At 29.5% G+C, this 18,108-nt stretch overlaps 1 protein-coding gene across 2 annotated transcripts in view; it reads right to left on the reverse strand.

Moving 5' to 3' along the window:
• LOC142321350 (mitogen-activated protein kinase p38b-like) overlaps positions 1 to 18,108 on the reverse strand; it is a 111,033-nt gene that overhangs the window by 71,004 nt on the left and 21,921 nt on the right. For both annotated transcript variants that reach the window (XM_075359365.1, XM_075359366.1), the window contains exons 4-6: positions 12,374 to 12,515; positions 8,553 to 8,715; positions 4,562 to 4,633 (exon numbers count right to left, since the gene is read on the reverse strand). In XM_075359365.1, coding sequence (XP_075215480.1) covers positions 4,562 to 4,633; positions 8,553 to 8,715; positions 12,374 to 12,515 — 377 coding nt within the window. The remainder of the gene's footprint in view (positions 1 to 4,561; positions 4,634 to 8,552; positions 8,716 to 12,373; positions 12,516 to 18,108) is intronic.

Here is an 18,108-nt window from a genome sequence, read left to right on the forward strand (position 1 = left end):
ATTTGGAATCCAAGAGCTAACTTTTAAAATAATAAAAAAAGTTATTTTAGTAATAAATAATGATTTTGCAAAAAAAAAAAAAAATGTGATTTTTAATGGGTTTTCAGTTTATTTACAGTAACTAATTTAAAAAATTCAACGTTTAAGGGCTTAAATTTTAGGTACTGCAAATGCCAACAACTTTTATTCAGAATATTTTTGCCTAGGAAGTTTATCTTGGCCTACAAAATTGAAAAACCAATTTTCACCACCTTTGAACAGCCACCATTTTGTCCAGTTAGTGAAAATCTTGTCCAGTCGCATATAAACAAGTAATACCTATCCTAAACTTCAACCCCCATGTACTTCCTTAAACTCTACTAATTTTCTTCAAAAATCAAACTTTTTTCTTCCATTAACTACACTATTAGTACATTAAACTGAATGAGGGATTCCAGGAACTTTTTAATCCTACCTTGTATATACTAATACAGGTATTTATCAGGCCAATGAAGTCAATTTCCATTAAATTCACTTTTACTTGACATATTCTGATCAAAACAGACAATAAAATAATCAAATGTTCGCAATAAAAAAAATTTCTTGTTAACACAGAAAAAATGTTTCAGTCATAAAAAAATATATTGCACATTTTGAACAGCAGGAATATAAGAAAACAATGAAGTAACAAAAATAAAAAGAAAGTTAATATTTAAGTAAACCAATGCTTTATAATAAAAAAATTAGAGTATACAGTCAAAGTGAAATGATCAAATAAAATCTTATATGGATATGAGCAAAACTAGTGCTCTTTACCTCTATGGAGAGAATATTAGACAAGCTAGCACTTGACTGAAGAAACAGAGGATTAATAATAGAAAGAAACATTTTCACAATAATGATGTTAAATGTGATCCTTGTTTATTGTACAGCCACAACATTATATTATAAATGATTATTTTTAAATGTAATTCCCATTTAAGTAAAGATTAGTTATATCAAAATAACAAAAAAAAAAAAAATAATTACGGATGTTCAAACTGTGTTTCTATAATAAAACAAACTAGAAATATGCATTAAAAAAATAAAATTAATATTATTTAAAAAAAAAAATAAATAGTTTTAACAAAAATTTATCATAATAAGGATTTTACCAATTTTCAGAAATATAAGTGAAGAAAATGATGATACATTAGCTTTTTAGTTCGATTTTAATTTGTAACACTTCTAAAAAAAAAACAATAAAATTACTTAATTATTATTGAAATACTGCAACTATAAACAAACAAAAAATTAAGTTATATTTTTATCAGCACTCAAAATTTGAAACATTATTAAAAAAAAAAATTTAATAGTATATTATAAAAATATGGTAAAATCAACGATGAAAACAATGAAAAATATTAATAATGTTCTAACAAAATCATAAAAAAAATACATATAAGCAAAATAAAATGTTATATTTTCGTAATTTAAAAAACATATAAAAATTAGTACCCAACCACTTAAAGAGTAATTTCAAAACACAGCAGTAGAATCTCAGATTAAAAAAAAGAGGAAACGATTCTCTGCCAGATGTAAACATTTCATCAGTATTAAAAACAATAAGAAAAATTCAATAAAAAGATAAACATTTGTATGCGGTATATTAACCGTACCACTGAATCGCCAGCTACAGCATGCACACTACTGTAATTAAAAACAACATATTTTGTTTGCATAACATAACAGAAATAATCAACAATATCATGCAACAAGTACAAAAAGAGAAATAAGATATGTTTATTTAAACAGGCTCGATCTACTAACTTGATAAAGACATATTTGCACTTCTGTTGGTATAATTTGAAAAAAAGTTTCTCCAAAGAAGTAAACTATGAAAAACGACTTTATGAATTTAAATGAAAAATTAATAATATCAAAGAAAAGCGAATGCTGTACAGCTTTGTTCATTTTCTTGGGTACATTTTTAATTTATAATCCCAATTCTAATTAGATTAGAATTATAATTAGTAAATTAGATTTACTTATCTAGTTTTCATTCATAATAATAAAAGATATTTAGAAAGACTAAATATGAAAATATTATTTTTACTATTTCAATTTTCTATTATAATAAGGTATTTTTTTTTATTTTTATAAATAAGAAAAACTGCATTTTCTCAGACTTGAGAATTGAATCTTAACAGAATAGTATAGGTTTATAATACTGAGTAACCGCTTAGTAAAAAATGTCGATCCTGCTTAAAAAAAATTTAAATTATAAACATTTTCAGATTTATGAGTAAGTGTAAAGTTTTTATTACAAAAAAATTATGTTGCTTGAACTTGACACATGACTGTGAACCTAACACCATGCATACAGGAGTTAAGGTTTATTGTGTGTTAGGCAGCACACAGAATGCAACACCAGTCCTATACGTAAATAATTGCAGAAAATTTGGGTCTACATCAAAGCATTACATACAATAAATGCAAAATGGACATTCAGTTTTTGAAATAAATGATAAATATTCAAATATATGACATAATAAAGGTTTTACAGTAAGTGAAGTAATATTTTACCAACAAAAAAAGTCTCAGATGGTTAAAAAACTGCAATTGGCAATGCCATCTTAAATTATTAATCATTTAATCACCAACACATAAACAGAAATGGAGAGAGTGAGAGAGAGAGAGAGAAAGGGGGAGAGATGGCCTGAATCACTTAAATAGTTTGATGTTAAGTTGTTCATACTATAAAAAATGAGATTAAACATGTGCATAAAAAATTTCTGTTGAAATATAGCATTAAATTTAGAAGTAAATTAAATGTAGGGATATATATTTACAAAATGTTTGTTAATAATTAGAGATAGTACATCAATTATAATCTGGTCTTAAGTGAATCAATACAATGGAAATAAAACAAAAATTTATTTAGTTTACCAGAATTTCTCTTAAAGTGAAGTTGTTTTATTCTTTTTAACCATTATTAACCTTATGAAAAAAATTTAAATATATTTGGTTCTTTAAGACACAGAATGGTTCCTAATTCTGTAGCAACTAATATGCATAAAAAAGGGGAATCTAATCTACTGTTTGTCTTAACACATATAAATAAATTTTTTAAATATCCTAAAGCAGTAGAAATTCGAAAAAATAAAAAAATGTATTTTTATGATGCTAGGGTCACAGTCAAAGTATAAAGAAAGTTTTCAGTAAACAAGAAACTTCAATAAATCTATTTTTATGACTGACTTTATGTGTAATAAAATAAACATGCATTATTAAATAAAAATTTAAACAATAACATTTTTTTGGTTAGAAAAAATTCTGAATTAGTAACTGAGAACGGTTGAAATTTTACATAGATAAAACTTAAACAAAAGAAAAGTTAAAAATAAAAATTAAGTAATGAAAAACAAATAATGTACGCCGCAGTGGGAAGCATGACACTTATTCTTCCAGCAAGTCTATTTTTCATATATAAATAAAACATTTCCATCTTTTTAAGTTGAATTCCAATTGACTTGCATTATGCATATAGTTACACACACACACACAAATACATTAATTATTTAACCCCAAATCTAGATTTAAAAGAAATCTCTATTACAGCTTTAAATATAAGTAAAACCTACAAAAATAATGATGGTGTTATACTGTAGTAAAATAAAAAAATCTGATCATTGACTTGTTAAAGTAAACTAAACAGACCATTGAATTCAGTTACTAAAATGAAAATAATTTACCGTTCAAAAATACGGTTTACTTTAACGAACAAAGTTAACTGGATGGTCTATGAATAAGAATTGACTTTTTTTTAGTGGAAAACTCAAATAATATAATTAGAACCCACTCATTTTAATATAAATTTTATCCACACATTTTCAAGTGCCAAGCTTCACGCCACCTTATTATAGAAATAATAAATCTATCAATATTTCATGAATTAAAAACAAGTTAGTCAGGGATTAAACTGCTGTTTCTCTCTCTTTCTAGTATTGAATGGTTTCTGCCAATAATTTTTTTATTTATTTAAATGAGGAATTTATACTTTTAAATCAAATTCTGAATGTCATTTGTTACCCAGAAAAAATTTAACACTTAAAATAAGAGAGGTTATTAAATTAATAATAAACATATCTATTAAGCGAATTACAGCAAAAAAAAAGTCTGAAATAAAAATCTAAATGATAAAATAATTATTAAATTAATGTGATCAAACAAAATTATTCAAATCCTTTTCATATTAACTATTCAAATCAAAAGTACATAATACTATTAAATTATTAAATTGAATACAAATAAGTCAACAGATTTGTTGCACTTGCAGCAATTAAAGGTTTTTTTGTTGAAAAAAGTAAGAAAAAGAAAATTAAATAAAAGTAACACATAATATTGTAAATTAATTATAAGAGCTGGAATGTTTTTATAGTATTAAACAAATCTACACTAAAGTACTGAAACAAAAATAAAATAATTAAATATTTTAATGGTCAAAGAATATGACAATAACTGTTTTTGACTAAATTATAATAAACATAGCAATACAGTAAAAAAAAGATTCATCATTAATAAGAAATGTCTAAAAGGATACGATCTGTGCCAGGAAAGAGTGTTCTGCCAGTTATCAATTCAGCCATAATGCACCCGACAGACCAGATATCAACTGCACAGAGAGTTAATATTTTTAATTACATATTATAGAATACAGTAATTATACTACTTTTAAAAGATAAGTTATAGAGGTAAAAGAAGTGAAAATGTTAATTACATACAACATTCAAAGCCGACTAATGTAATATGTTAACATAAACTAATTTCAGAAAGCAAACTCTTATCAACTGTGTACATTTTATCAAAATATTGTTGATTTTCATCATTAATAACTACCCAAAATATAAAAAAAGTTTAAGACTGCAATCTTTTCTTGTATTATCTTCACCAATAATCCACATTATGGAATTCAGTTAATCACCGCTAAATAAAATAGCAAGATCATATCACTGAACAAATAAATTAAAATTGAGATTTTAAATAATACATTTACTTAACAGATATGAAAAACACTTAATAAATAATTCTTATTTAAGAATAAAATATCACGATTACAGCAACCAGCTAGAACAAGTAGGGGCTTTAAGTATAAGAATCAGAAAGTCACAAACTGACAGAAAACTAATTATATAATAAAAATTAAATTTGAATGTGTAAAACATCACATAGTATAATCAGAAACCCTTTTTTTATATAAAACTATACAAATAATAAAACATTTGATTTTTGTAAAACCATGATGAGAATTTATAATTTTACTGACCCACAAGTATTTTAAGAAAACCATTTGAAACATCTTTTTTTTTTAACTTCTTAAATAAAAAGATCATTGTTAAAATTTACACATTTTTTATTATTAGTAATATATTTGTTAATGTAACTTACGCTATAATTCTATAATTACGTAAATTAAAAAAGGAAAATTCACACATTTTAAAACATTTACAAGAGATGCAGTAAAAAAACAACAAGAAGTTTTTACTCTTATCTGCTTTATCTTTTCAGCCGAGTTCATTTTTCCCTATACAATGGCAGCACTGAAGATCAATATTTTTAGCCATATTAGATGAGCAGTTCAAATTTGGCATTCGAGTAATTAGAACATATTTTATTACAAGTGATGATTTATTTTGTTGAAAATGGCAAAATAAAGATTTGCATTAAAGCTGGAATAAAGTATACAGAAGCAGTCAGTGAAGATGTTAGAAAAAGCTATGGCAAAGATATTATGTCGATACTAAATATTTATGAGTGGTACAAACAGTTTGAAGAAGGCCATGAAAATACTGAAGGTGACAAAACTGTAACATCCTAACAAATTAATTGATGAAAATATTGACAAAATAAAGGACACTGTGATCAATAATCATTGAATAAAAGAAGTTACTGAAAAGACAGGAAATCTCTTATGGTTCATGTAAAACAATTTTGACTGACATTTTGGGTGTGAAATGAACAGCAAAGAAATTTTTTCCAAAACTGTTGAATTTTCAACAAAAGTGACACTGCAGAATAATTGTTAGACATCACAGAGGTTTCAGAATTAGTAAAACATGTCATTCATGATGAAATGTGGGTGTACGATTTACACCCACATTTGAAATGTGAAATGTGGGTGAAGGTCAAATCATTCCAACCGGGCTTCCTGTAAACCAACACTAAAAAAAGCTCATAGAGTTAAGGTTCTCCTGTTCATGTTTTTTCTTACCGCAAGATTGTAAGGTTAACAAACAGTATTTCTCAGAAGTTTTACTCAGTTTATATGAGGTAATAAAAAAATAATCGCCAATGGACAAACAATTCTTGGATTTTGCACCAAATAATACTCCATCAAAACTTCACTATTAATTTGTGATATTAGTAAAAAGTAACAGCATACTAGTGCCACAGTCTTCGTACTCTTCAGACATTGAACCCTATGAATTTTTCTAGTTTTCCTGATTTAGAGAACATTAAATGGATGATTTGTGATGATCGGTAAAGCCAAAAATGATTTCCATAAATGTTTTGAGGATCGGAAGAAATGCTGTTACGTGTTACACTCTTGGGATTTTGAAGGGTACAACTTCAATATAGAAAAATAACTCAATTCTTTTTGGTAAAAATAAAAATTCTCATTTTTTCTATCAAACCTCATGCAACAGCAGAAAATGGAGACTGTTATCAGAGTTATCTTTGTAATTTATCCGATGAACACAGTTAAATCATTAATAAAATTAAAATCCAGCTTGTTTTTATCTCCATGATTAATACCTTGTTTGATGCCTAATATTTGATATTTTTATGGCTTCTTTTAATCATGCAGAAGTTAATATAAATTAATTTCCAATAAGTTATTACATCATTTAACTGACAATTTAATAGAATTATCATCATTTGATTTTTTTTCTTTCATTAAAGAGGAAGAGATGAAGTTGTATTTATTTACCCCTGAATATACCTGATCCATTTATGGAAACTAATTAATGTTCATTTCATTGACATACAAACATTAGTCAAATAATGGAAAAAATAATTTATTAAACTCAGTTTGTTTTTACTGTAACTTTTTATCACCTACATATTAGCGTTATTAAAGTGCTATTGCTATTTTTAGTAATATTATACAGATAAAATTATCACCTGTTTTCATGTTTAAATGTAAACTTATATAAAATAGGCTAATTTAATATTATAATGAACCAAATATCTAGTAAGTTTGCGAACGAACAATAACGCAAATTCAACTGAAGGTGATTTCCTAGTTCTAACACAATAGTTCAGCTTCACTGTAAGAGTCTTCCTGCTATGATACAAATAAACAAACAACTAAGAATAAATTGACCAATGGAGAACACATTTACCAAGTTTTACAGTTTCAAACAAATATCATAAGATAAAGAAGATTGCAACTTTTAGATTTTGATGATTAAGAATCATCAAAAGACATTTCTACCACAACATAAAAAAGCTATCACTATTATAAATAAAACAGAAAATGTAGAATTAAGTCTGCGTAAAAGGGGGATAAAAGATAAAGGAATGATTTTATTGATATTTATTGTTTGGATGACAATGTTAAATAATATAAAACTATTATTAGAAAAAGAGTATATAAACGTGAAAATAATTTTTCATATTTAGGAACTTGAAAGTGAAATACAACGTTATAAGGAATTGAAAGAATGGATTCATGAGGAAAGAAATTAAAAGAAAAAAGAATAATATCTGAACACACAAAGTTCTATGTTCAACATGAATGTTAAGATTTCTTAATTGATTAACAGATATATAAAAGGTGAAATATAATTTATTCAAGACGTGTAGAGAGGGAATAATAAGCAGAAATCAACAAGATAAGGCAGCTGATTTGTACTTTTGGCAACACGTTTCGTTTCTGGTAACAGGATTATTTTATTTTTTAAACATTTGTTAAATAACAAAAAAAATATCAATGTCTATTATGTTTTCATCTATAGCATGTTACATAATTTTGCCAAACATTTTTTTCTGTAATAACATTAGAGAATCAAACTGTAGATGGAAAAATTACAGAAAAACTAAAAAATATGAAATTAAAAGAAATATCAAATTGGTAAAATTTTGCAGCTTATGTGATATATCACTGATGGTTAATGTAGAATAGCTGATACTTGAGAACATAACTAGCTACTAATAAATTATTTGAATACTTAAACTCAAGAAGAATTTTTACAATTAGGTATGGCACTGTTGAGTGTATTCTGATCTGCACAAAAAAATATACATACCTGTATTAGATTCAAAGAGCTAGAAATATCCTTACTAGATAAAGAATGAAAATCTCAAGAACATCAAAATTTAGTAAGTAGAGAAAATCTACACATTTGGATGAAAAACCAGAGGAAAATTTGTAAAACTGTATTGTCAAAGAGCAGCAAACATTCAGAACGACACCCGATAAAAGTAAACTGTTACAGAGAAAGAAAGAAATTTATTTTTACCGATCGGTAAACAATAAAGCAAACTAAAATAAAATAATAAACAGATCCTTAAAACAAACTTTTACATACCGGTTTGATTATAATGCATCCAATTTAACATTATTTCTGGTGCTCTATACCATCTGGTGGCGACATAACCTGTCATTTCATTTTCAGTGGGTCGTGCTAATCCAAAATCTAATATTTTTAATTCACAGTCTTCATTTACAGCTATGTTGGATGGCTTCAAATCCTAAAATTTAATTGCTGAATTTGAGTCGGTCAAAACAGAAAAAAATGAACCTAAATATAATAAAAATATACAAAATATTTAAGTCTAGTTATTATTTTACTTTTCATTTAGTTTCTAGACCGTCTCAAAAATGGAGAGCAAGTTATCATCCCAAATTAAAAGAACCAAATCATACAGATTCTCTTTAGATACAATAGTGGATAATTTGGCTTACAGCCTCTACTGTTAATTAGACCCTTTTTATTTTTACATAAATATTGTCAATTAATTAACAATTATGTATGATTTTCATGCTTAAATTAATAAAAAAAAATATTTATGAGATTCCGTAAGCTTAACACAGCTGTGTTAAAGGTGAAAAGATGAAATCCAGATAAACTATTAGTGAATCTACTAAACACTTTTTATGATATTTTTTATATATTTTTTTTTATGATACGGCATAACCAATGTAACCATTCTAAATTTTGTTGGTTATGAACAATATATATTCTGTCATAAAGAAAAAAGTTTCAATATTTTAAAAAGTAGTTAATATTCATTTGGCTTAGCTGATATTAAAAACAGAATATAGGCAATAGTATTATATTATTTTAATAGTTAAATAAACATAATTAGTTTGATAAGAAATTGTATTACATAACTTTGTTTTTTGATGTCTGACATGGTCTGGATAGCCAGACGGTGATGTCATCGTGGACTGGTGAGTCCGTACACATTCTCAGAAAAAAGTGTGTACGTGCATAAATACGAACGAGCGTCTGGTGGGGGAAGCCAGACTGACATTCTTTGTTTTGGGGCTAGTGTAAATTTAGCAGTCATGGAGTGGAGACGTGTTTTGAGTTGGCTCGCACGGAAGTGGTGATGTGTTCTTTGTTCGATGAGACAGGACAGTGAGACTGGGTAAATAGGTGTATTCGATGCGAGGTCATCATTATTTTTATATGTGCAGGAAAGTATCCTTTATATTGATTCTACAATGAGCTTTTCAAATTAAATTTTTTTTTTTAATTTGGTAGTAAGCTCGCACCAAGCTAGTAATATGTTACCCAAAACTAGACGCATGTCTTGGTAGCTTAGTCACTTACTTCAAAGATGCAGTAAAATAATAAAAAGAAACCTCAATTTAGTCTCAAATTAAATTTTTGCTAATTATGTCAAATTTCATTTCATTAAAAAAATTTGAAACCAAAAAATTTAATAAAATATAAGTTCCTTTTAGACATAAACTAACTTTACACCTCTGTAAAAGCTATCCAATATGTTCTAAAAATATTTCTCCTTAATTACTCAATCTTCACTCCTTTCTCATCATCTTTGATCTTTTTAACACTTTTGTGATTGTTTGCTGCTTTATAAGCATAGCTGTTTCAATAACAAATGGCTATTTCTTTAATCTCATAAAGCTAAATAGAATTATGCAGCAAATAAAAATTACTAAGACTGGAATGGGATTATAATTAAAAGAAAAATTCTTTTTAAATAAATAAAATATTAACTGCTGTAGAGAAAAGTAGTGTAACCTGTTTACATTCAGCAAAGAAAAAAAGTCACAGAACTATACTTAATGTTTATTTTGAAAAGACCATAATACATAACAGTGACTGTTTCCTTTTAATCTGTTAACAATCATTTAATATTTAACCTAATGGCAATAGGATCTTCATATAAGATTGCCCATTTTTAATTAAATAGGTTAAGTGATCATTTAAAAAAACTCTCATATTTCATTCTGTTGCCACAAACATGCTGTACTTCATATTGGTGTGCAATAATCTGACACTAGCCGTTCAGATTTCAGCGGGAGTACAGTATACCTATGGGCCTCCACAAGTGCCCCTACCCACCAAGCCAGCTGACCACGCAACTCTCCAACCACAGTGGTGATGTGGTCCCATCACTTGCCTTGCAAATATTTACCATTTACAATGATCGCCTTTAAAATTTTATATAATCCCTATTTTTTTTTACATAGTCATTTTTCTAAGAAGGTATGTATCATATTTGCCTCATTCAATGTTTAAGCTTTTGCCTATGTATCTGTTTATACCTGATCTAAACACCTCGGTCAAAGGATTTAACTCTAGATTTAATGAGCTAAAGTTTTTTAATTAAATTTTTTTGTGACGAAAGTTGAAGCGTCTACATTTTGACTTTAACATTGGGTTCAGATATGAGAAAAAATGATTAAAAAATGTACAAATAAGATTAATTTAATTTGATATTTTACCCTTATGGTTTTTACAAGGCCACAGACATGCTGAAAGCTGAAAAAAATAAAACGTTGGGTCTACACATCTTATCCAGGTGAGGAGCTAGTAAAAATGCCACATGGAATGATTAAACATGCATAAAAATTGGTGTATCTGATTTATATGTACTCTTTAGTTTATATGTTAAGAAGTTTTCTTCAGCATTAATATAATTCTGTTTATAGAGTTTCTGAAGAAATTTGAAATCAACACAACAGCTTTTCAAGGTTTCTTAGGAAATTTTTGAGTACATATTTTTCCATTTAATAGAATGTTTTCAGAATGAATTGATTGTTCAAAAGTTTCAAAGCGATCAGGCCTATTGTGAAAAGAGAGTCAAAAGGGAGGGCATTACTAATTTATTAAGATAGGTAGTTGTAACTAAGAAAATATACTTATTATGCATAGTTGCATGATAAAGCCGAGTAGTTTTTTTCATAGAAAAAACAAAAAAATTGTTCAAAATACTATAGTGGTAACTCACACTAAGATACTTTAAATGACTATTGTCAGCAATACTCTTTTAATAGATTTTTACAAAAATTGTTAATCCCTTTTTTCCCTTTGCAACAACCAATTAACCTAATAATAAATTTGTAATGTTCTCTTGTCTTCTAATTGTCAATATTATGATCCTACCTTTCTAAATGGTTATGGCATACGAAATATCAGAATTTTTAAAAATGATCCTGCAACCCGTGTTAGGTGAATCGACTACAATGCAGGAAGATTTATGAGTATATAGCTAAATAATGGTGAGAAAAAAATAATTTCCCTTAAATCAATATATTATATTCATAACAACTATATTGACCATTATCTACAAAAGATTTCCCTGTTATTTATCAGAGTAAATGTTATACATTTTTTGTTAAAAACAATTAACTGGCTACAAGCCTTAAATGCAAATTATAAAAATTAGAAAATATAATACATAATTGATTTTAATTAACATGTTAATTAAAAATAATCTTAAAATTATATGTATTTACTTTTTTTTATGGAATAAAATTCTGTAACATAGTAAATAATATTTTTACTTTACTGTTGTGAAATGCTGCTTAGAAGACAATACTGAAGTACTTAAAAAAAATTATAATAGTAAAAAATGCAGAGTCCAGTAGCGTGCATTTTTTGCTATGTTGGTTGCTTGAAATATCATTATAAGTAATTACTGAAAATGGTGCAACCATTCTCAAGAATAACATGTATCACACGCCAAGCTTAATTCATTCATTTCTCTATTTATGAATACATATATAATTAAATAAAAAGAAGTGTTAATGGAGCCTTTATTACAATAGCTAAACAAAAATAATACAAGCATTAATAAAATAACCCATATCTATTTTATGAAGAAGATTTAGGTACAATTATGGATGTACTTTTAGAAGAAGACTACTTACCCTATGTATTATACCAGCTGAATGTATGTATTTTAAACCTCGCAGAATCTGATACACAAGAAACTGTACGTGTTCATCAGACAATTTCTGTGTTCTTACAATATTGTTCAGATCAGCACCCATTAAATGTGTTACCAGATAACTGTAACATAAGAGAAAAGAAATCCACAATAAGAATCCATACAAAAGATAAAAGGCTTATAAAGGATTAATAAAGAAAACAGAGGTCATTTCTTCTGACAGTGATTAAAAAAAAAAAAAATTACAAATTTAAGTACAGCTAAAAAGAAATAAATAAACTATGGTGGATTTAAGACGGTTATGTAAATTCAGGAGAAATAAAAGTAAAGCGTTAAAATGCTTCTTGGAATTGTGTAATAAAAATGAAATAGTTCATGCTTACAAAAGCGGAATCTTGTGAACCGACTAGTAAGGAAAGAACCGGGTATATATTATATTCATTAACAAGAGAACATCTGTCTGAATGTTAAAACCAGATGTTTAAATGTGAACTGCATTTCGGATAATTAGTTTAGAATAAACACCTAAATGTAGATCAGGTTTACTACCGTTTCTATGTTGTTATAACCGCTTTATTATAAAAGATGTTTTATAATATCATTTTCTTTTTTCATACAAAGTTATTAATTAAGAAATTTAATTTTTAATTTTAAAGTTCTTTTTTTGTAGCCAAATATATACAGGTGTCCCACTACGTTTCAATATACAGAAAAATAAATATTTTTTTATGAAAAACATTTTTTATTTATATGTTCTACATAACTACTATCACTTTGAAAACACATTCTGATGCATTTCCTCCACTGCTGAAGAACACGCAAAGCAAAGTTGGAGTTTGCTTGTAATGGCACTGGTGATATGATATGTTCCTCAAGATGGTTTATATTGTTTATCTTTCCTACGGAAAACTCATATAAATTTCATATGGAGATTTACAGGACATTCTGTACATATTTCAGATCATCTAAACGTCTCAATTTTCTGCAATGCTCATGATGAAAACATTAAGTCGACCATGGTCACTAAAGTATAATCTTTTAAACCACGTAAATACTTTTATTTAGCGAATAAGCATATAAGTAATCGGTAGTTGCTTAGCTGTGTTATATCACTTGCTTGTGCTACATCAGCTGCAAATATGCTGTAGAGTAATCATGTGGATAGTAATTTGTATTAATTAATAATATAATTAGAAACCGGTAAATTCCTAAGTATCGTAACAAACTTTTAATTTAATAAAAACTAATAAATATATGTTTAAATAAAATCAAAAAACCCTATAGAAGTAATTTTACATAAAATAATTAATAATTTATTAACTATGTACAAACTTGCTGACTCCCATTAATCTAACTATATATTGTGGTGAGAAAAAAAAATACATTAAACAGTTAAATTAATGGATATAAAATACATGGTCAATCAAATAAAGAACTTACATTTAGATATAAGAGTGATTGATAATTTTATTTTATAGTAAACATCCTTTTGACAAAATATTACACTCTAAGATTATGAAGACATCTATATCATTAATTAATAAATAATACAGTGTAAATTTATTTACTTTTCATATGAAAGTAGAAGCATTTTTATTACCTTCAACTATACAAATGATAAACCACAGGTGCACTGCAACAGGCTATGATATCTTCAGCACTAAGCAGCATAATAATTAGCAAATTAATTTTACTTATAAATTTTAAAAAAGTAACTTAAAAAAAGCGTTAAGGTAAATTACATATAAAGAACTAACTACCTTTGATTCAATTAAGCTTGATTTTATACTTTTATATGACGGAAAAAGATTATTTTTCAGAAATATTTTAAAAACAAAAACAATGGAGAAAATGTAATTTTAGTTTCTATTATTTCTCCATATATTTTATGACTTTTACAGATGGAAAAATATTATGAAAATGTGAAGATGTTGTCTGGTCCATCCATTAATGTAGTTACCTGAACGTGGCAAAAACATGAAATTCTAGAACAAAACCTGTACTTGGTTAGAGAACTGTAGCAGGAAAAATCCCAAAAGGAGATCCAAACCAAAGCAGTCCTGCCTCTATCCATACCCATAGTTTTTTTATAAATCCAATGCTTATGATTATTAAAAAAAAAATTGAAACAAAAGTAATATTTGTGATAAAAGAAAAATTTTATATTTAGTAAAATCATACTAACTGAAATTCTTAAAAAAACATTGAAAATTGTTAAATGTAAAAATATTTTTATTATAAAGATTTTACGTTTATTATTTATATTTATATTTATATTACAGTAAAAAAAGATGCATAATTAAAAAAAAAAAAATGCTGGTTTTTTGCAGCATCAGTTTGATAAAATATAAATTTCATAATTTTCTACCTGAAGTAAATGCCTATGTATTTTTATCTGATTAGGAAATGTTTTGTCCTTCTAAATGAAGGGGAAAACAACAATGCTGATCTATGAGCAAACAGAATGTTCTAACTAAAATAATATGATATCAAAAAAAAAAAAGAAAAAAATTTACAATGCTAAAAAAAAACATCCTCAAATTATGCCAATAAGATACTACTATGAGAAATTTACTTTTTTGTAAATCAACACATCAATCGTTATATACCTGAGTATGCCTCCTAGTCTACCATATAACTCTTTGGATAATACATCTAGTAAGGCGATTTTTATAAGAGCTAATAGTGGCATAGGTGATGGATGACTAAACAAACCAAAATTCATTATGATAATCTGTAAATATTGTAACAGGGCCAGTATAAAAGACCTGGGTAATGGATTTCTTCCAAAGAAGATTTCTTTTCAATAAGATTTTCTTTCCAATAAGAAAAAGAAAATAATAAAAGAAGAATTTAAAAGCAACTAAAAGAGACTCTTTTCTTAGAGTTAACAATTTGTTCTCTATAATACGGACAGTGGCACCTCCAAAAGATCCTGTCCAACCAGAAGGATTACCAGACCAGAATAAGGATTTATAGAAAATGTAAGGGCATGGAAAATGAAAATTATTATGCTTCAAATAAAGGGATGAGTTGGGTACTGGTTCTTCAGGCCAGAGGATATAAATACTGCCAGGGACCAGTAGATGATGCGAGTAGTTCGGCAAGGCTGTGTTCAGCCAATTCATGATAACATGCACCACTGGTGTCAGAAGTGGAATATTGACAGTGCTAGAGAGTCAATGGTATAGTTTATATTAGTTCAAGGTTTATATTAGGAAAGACTGGGCACAGAAGAGTGCAGTGCGAAGAGCCAACAGTATGCACTTTGTGTGGTAAGGGAGGCCTCACACGTCATTGGTGCACAAGGCATCAAAATGAGGTTCTTACAATTCAACACAAATAGAAGTAGGCTGATGATGGACTTCTGCTGGGAGGAGGCCGTCAGGGAGAGAGTGGATATGATACTACTGTTGGAACCAAATGTCTCAATGGTGGCGGGGTAAATATGGAAAGTAGACCGGCTGACGGATGCGGCGATCCAACACCGCTATAGCGATAGCTGCAAGTGGATCGGTGGGAGGGCTTTGTTGAGGATCATTTGTGTATTACATTTGAAACGAGTGTGATGGTAGGACTCTAAAAGAATCAGAGGATAGTAACATCCAAATGAGGTTGTGCACAGTTTGCTACAAAGATAGGACCTAGACTTGTAGGAATGAATTCGCCAGAAGAGCTGGCAGAAGTCGTATCCAATGAATGTTTATGGTCCAGAGTTGGAATGAGCATACCAGCGAGACGTCAAACATATTGGTGGAACTAGGAGTTAAATCAACTGCGTAAAGCATCTTGGATGTTACGGAGGGTCGTTCAGCAAGAGTCCAGAAGAAATGATCTGGAATGCAGTAGAGAGGCATGCAAGAATGATATGGAAGCCCGAGATGCATATATAGCAGCGATTAAGAAATCCAAAAGGAACAGCTGGAAGGAATTATGTGAGAGTGTGGCTCAATACCCCCTGGGGAAGAGGTTTCTGGCTGGTGACCGGAAGACTGGGTCACACAAGCTTCCTGCACTGACTGAGGAACAGGTGTGAGACAGCATTAGTTTTGTTTTCGACACAGAAAGACCCAGAAAGGGAACAGCAGCGGATAAAATAGATCTATTTTATTTAAATGAACGAACTGATAAGTGAGACAAGAAAAATGAAACTGCGTAAAAGCTTGGGTCTGGACGGTATCCCTGTGGAGATCATCTGCATCCTAGTGCAGGTGGCCCCAAGAGGTACTTGATGTGATGAATAATATGTTGAGCAATGAACACTTTCTCGAAAGCTGGAAGGAAGCATGACTAGTGCTAATTAAAAAACCCAGCACCGAAGAAGCGCCTGAATCTTATAGACCATTGTGCATGATAAACAATCTGTACAAACTCTGTGAATGTATGTTGGAAATGTGCCTGCAAGAAGAAATCAACGAGGAGGGAAAGTTTAGTGATAGGCAATATGGCTTCGGACAATGGAAGTCAACAACGAATGCATTGAGCAAAATGATGGAAATAGTGGATAGAACTGATACTGGATAGAAATGCGTTTAACTCCCTCAGCTGGGAGACCCTCTTCAGAACGCTGAGGGAGAGAGGAGTTACGGGATATCTAAGGAGAACCATTCAAAGATATCTACAGGATAGATATCTCATACATCAGACAGGAGTGGTGGAACTGAGATTCAAGTTAACATGTGGGGTGACCCAGGGATTGGTGTTGGGGCCGATCCTTTGGAACCTCATATTTGATGACATACTACGGCTGAGGTACTTAGACGGAGTAGTACTAATAGCATTTGCTGATGACACAGTCCTTGTGGTATTGGCAAGAACAGAGGAAGGGGTCCCTGGTACTGTAAATGCATCAATTGAAATGATGCAAGAATGGATGATGGAGAAAGGATCATGGCGTACCAGTGTAGAGAGTGAGGCTATCCAAGTGGTAGTGGTATTCCCCCCTACAGCAGCTGGCAAGAATAAGAACAAGGCTGTATGAAGGAGGAAGTAGCTCTGAAAGATATGAAGAGCGATTGGCAGACACGGTGCGAAAAGTTGACTAAGGGTAGATGGACTTACCAGTTGATAAGAGGGGTAGCACCTACCCTTAATGCGGTGAAAGAGATACTCTTGAGCATGTGGCTTTCGAGTGCCAGAGGTGGATTGAGGAAAGGAATGACTGTGAGGGGAAGACGGGAAGGCTAAACACACAGAATATGGTATCTACAATGCCCGCAGGACCAAGAAACTTTGAGGTAATATCAAAATACATAACGGGGATTTTGAGCGAGAAAGAGCGGGAAGCAAGGGGAGGATAGGAGGCTCGCTGTGCAGTCATCGTGCTAGCATGGATGGGCAGTAGTGATGAAGCAGTGGGACTCTTGAAACTCTGTTCTATTAAGACAAGAGTCCTGGCAGGGGTTCACCTGTTTGAGGCAGGTGCAAAAGACTGAGTCCTGGCTTCCGGGGCTGGGCGGCTGGGAATGGCATAGCCAGGCCTAGTGCAGTCTTGTCCTGGGGTTAGAGGCAAAGGCACCCCCCCAGGCCATGCTTATGCTTAAATGCGGATCTGACCCTGGAAGGGGAGATAGGAGGTTTAGTTGGTAGGGCACAGGTTCACATACGCACTCTTAATAACATCTTACAGAGCCTGACAATTTGTCCGTAAATGAGGTTCCTCCGATTCAAGGTTTATATCAGTCAAATTGTATTTTAATTGGTTGTGTGTACTGA

This window comes from Lycorma delicatula, chromosome 3, assembly GCF_047948215.1.
Source record: "Lycorma delicatula isolate Av1 chromosome 3, ASM4794821v1, whole genome shotgun sequence".
NCBI classification, from domain to species: Eukaryota; Metazoa; Arthropoda; class Insecta; order Hemiptera; family Fulgoridae; genus Lycorma; species Lycorma delicatula.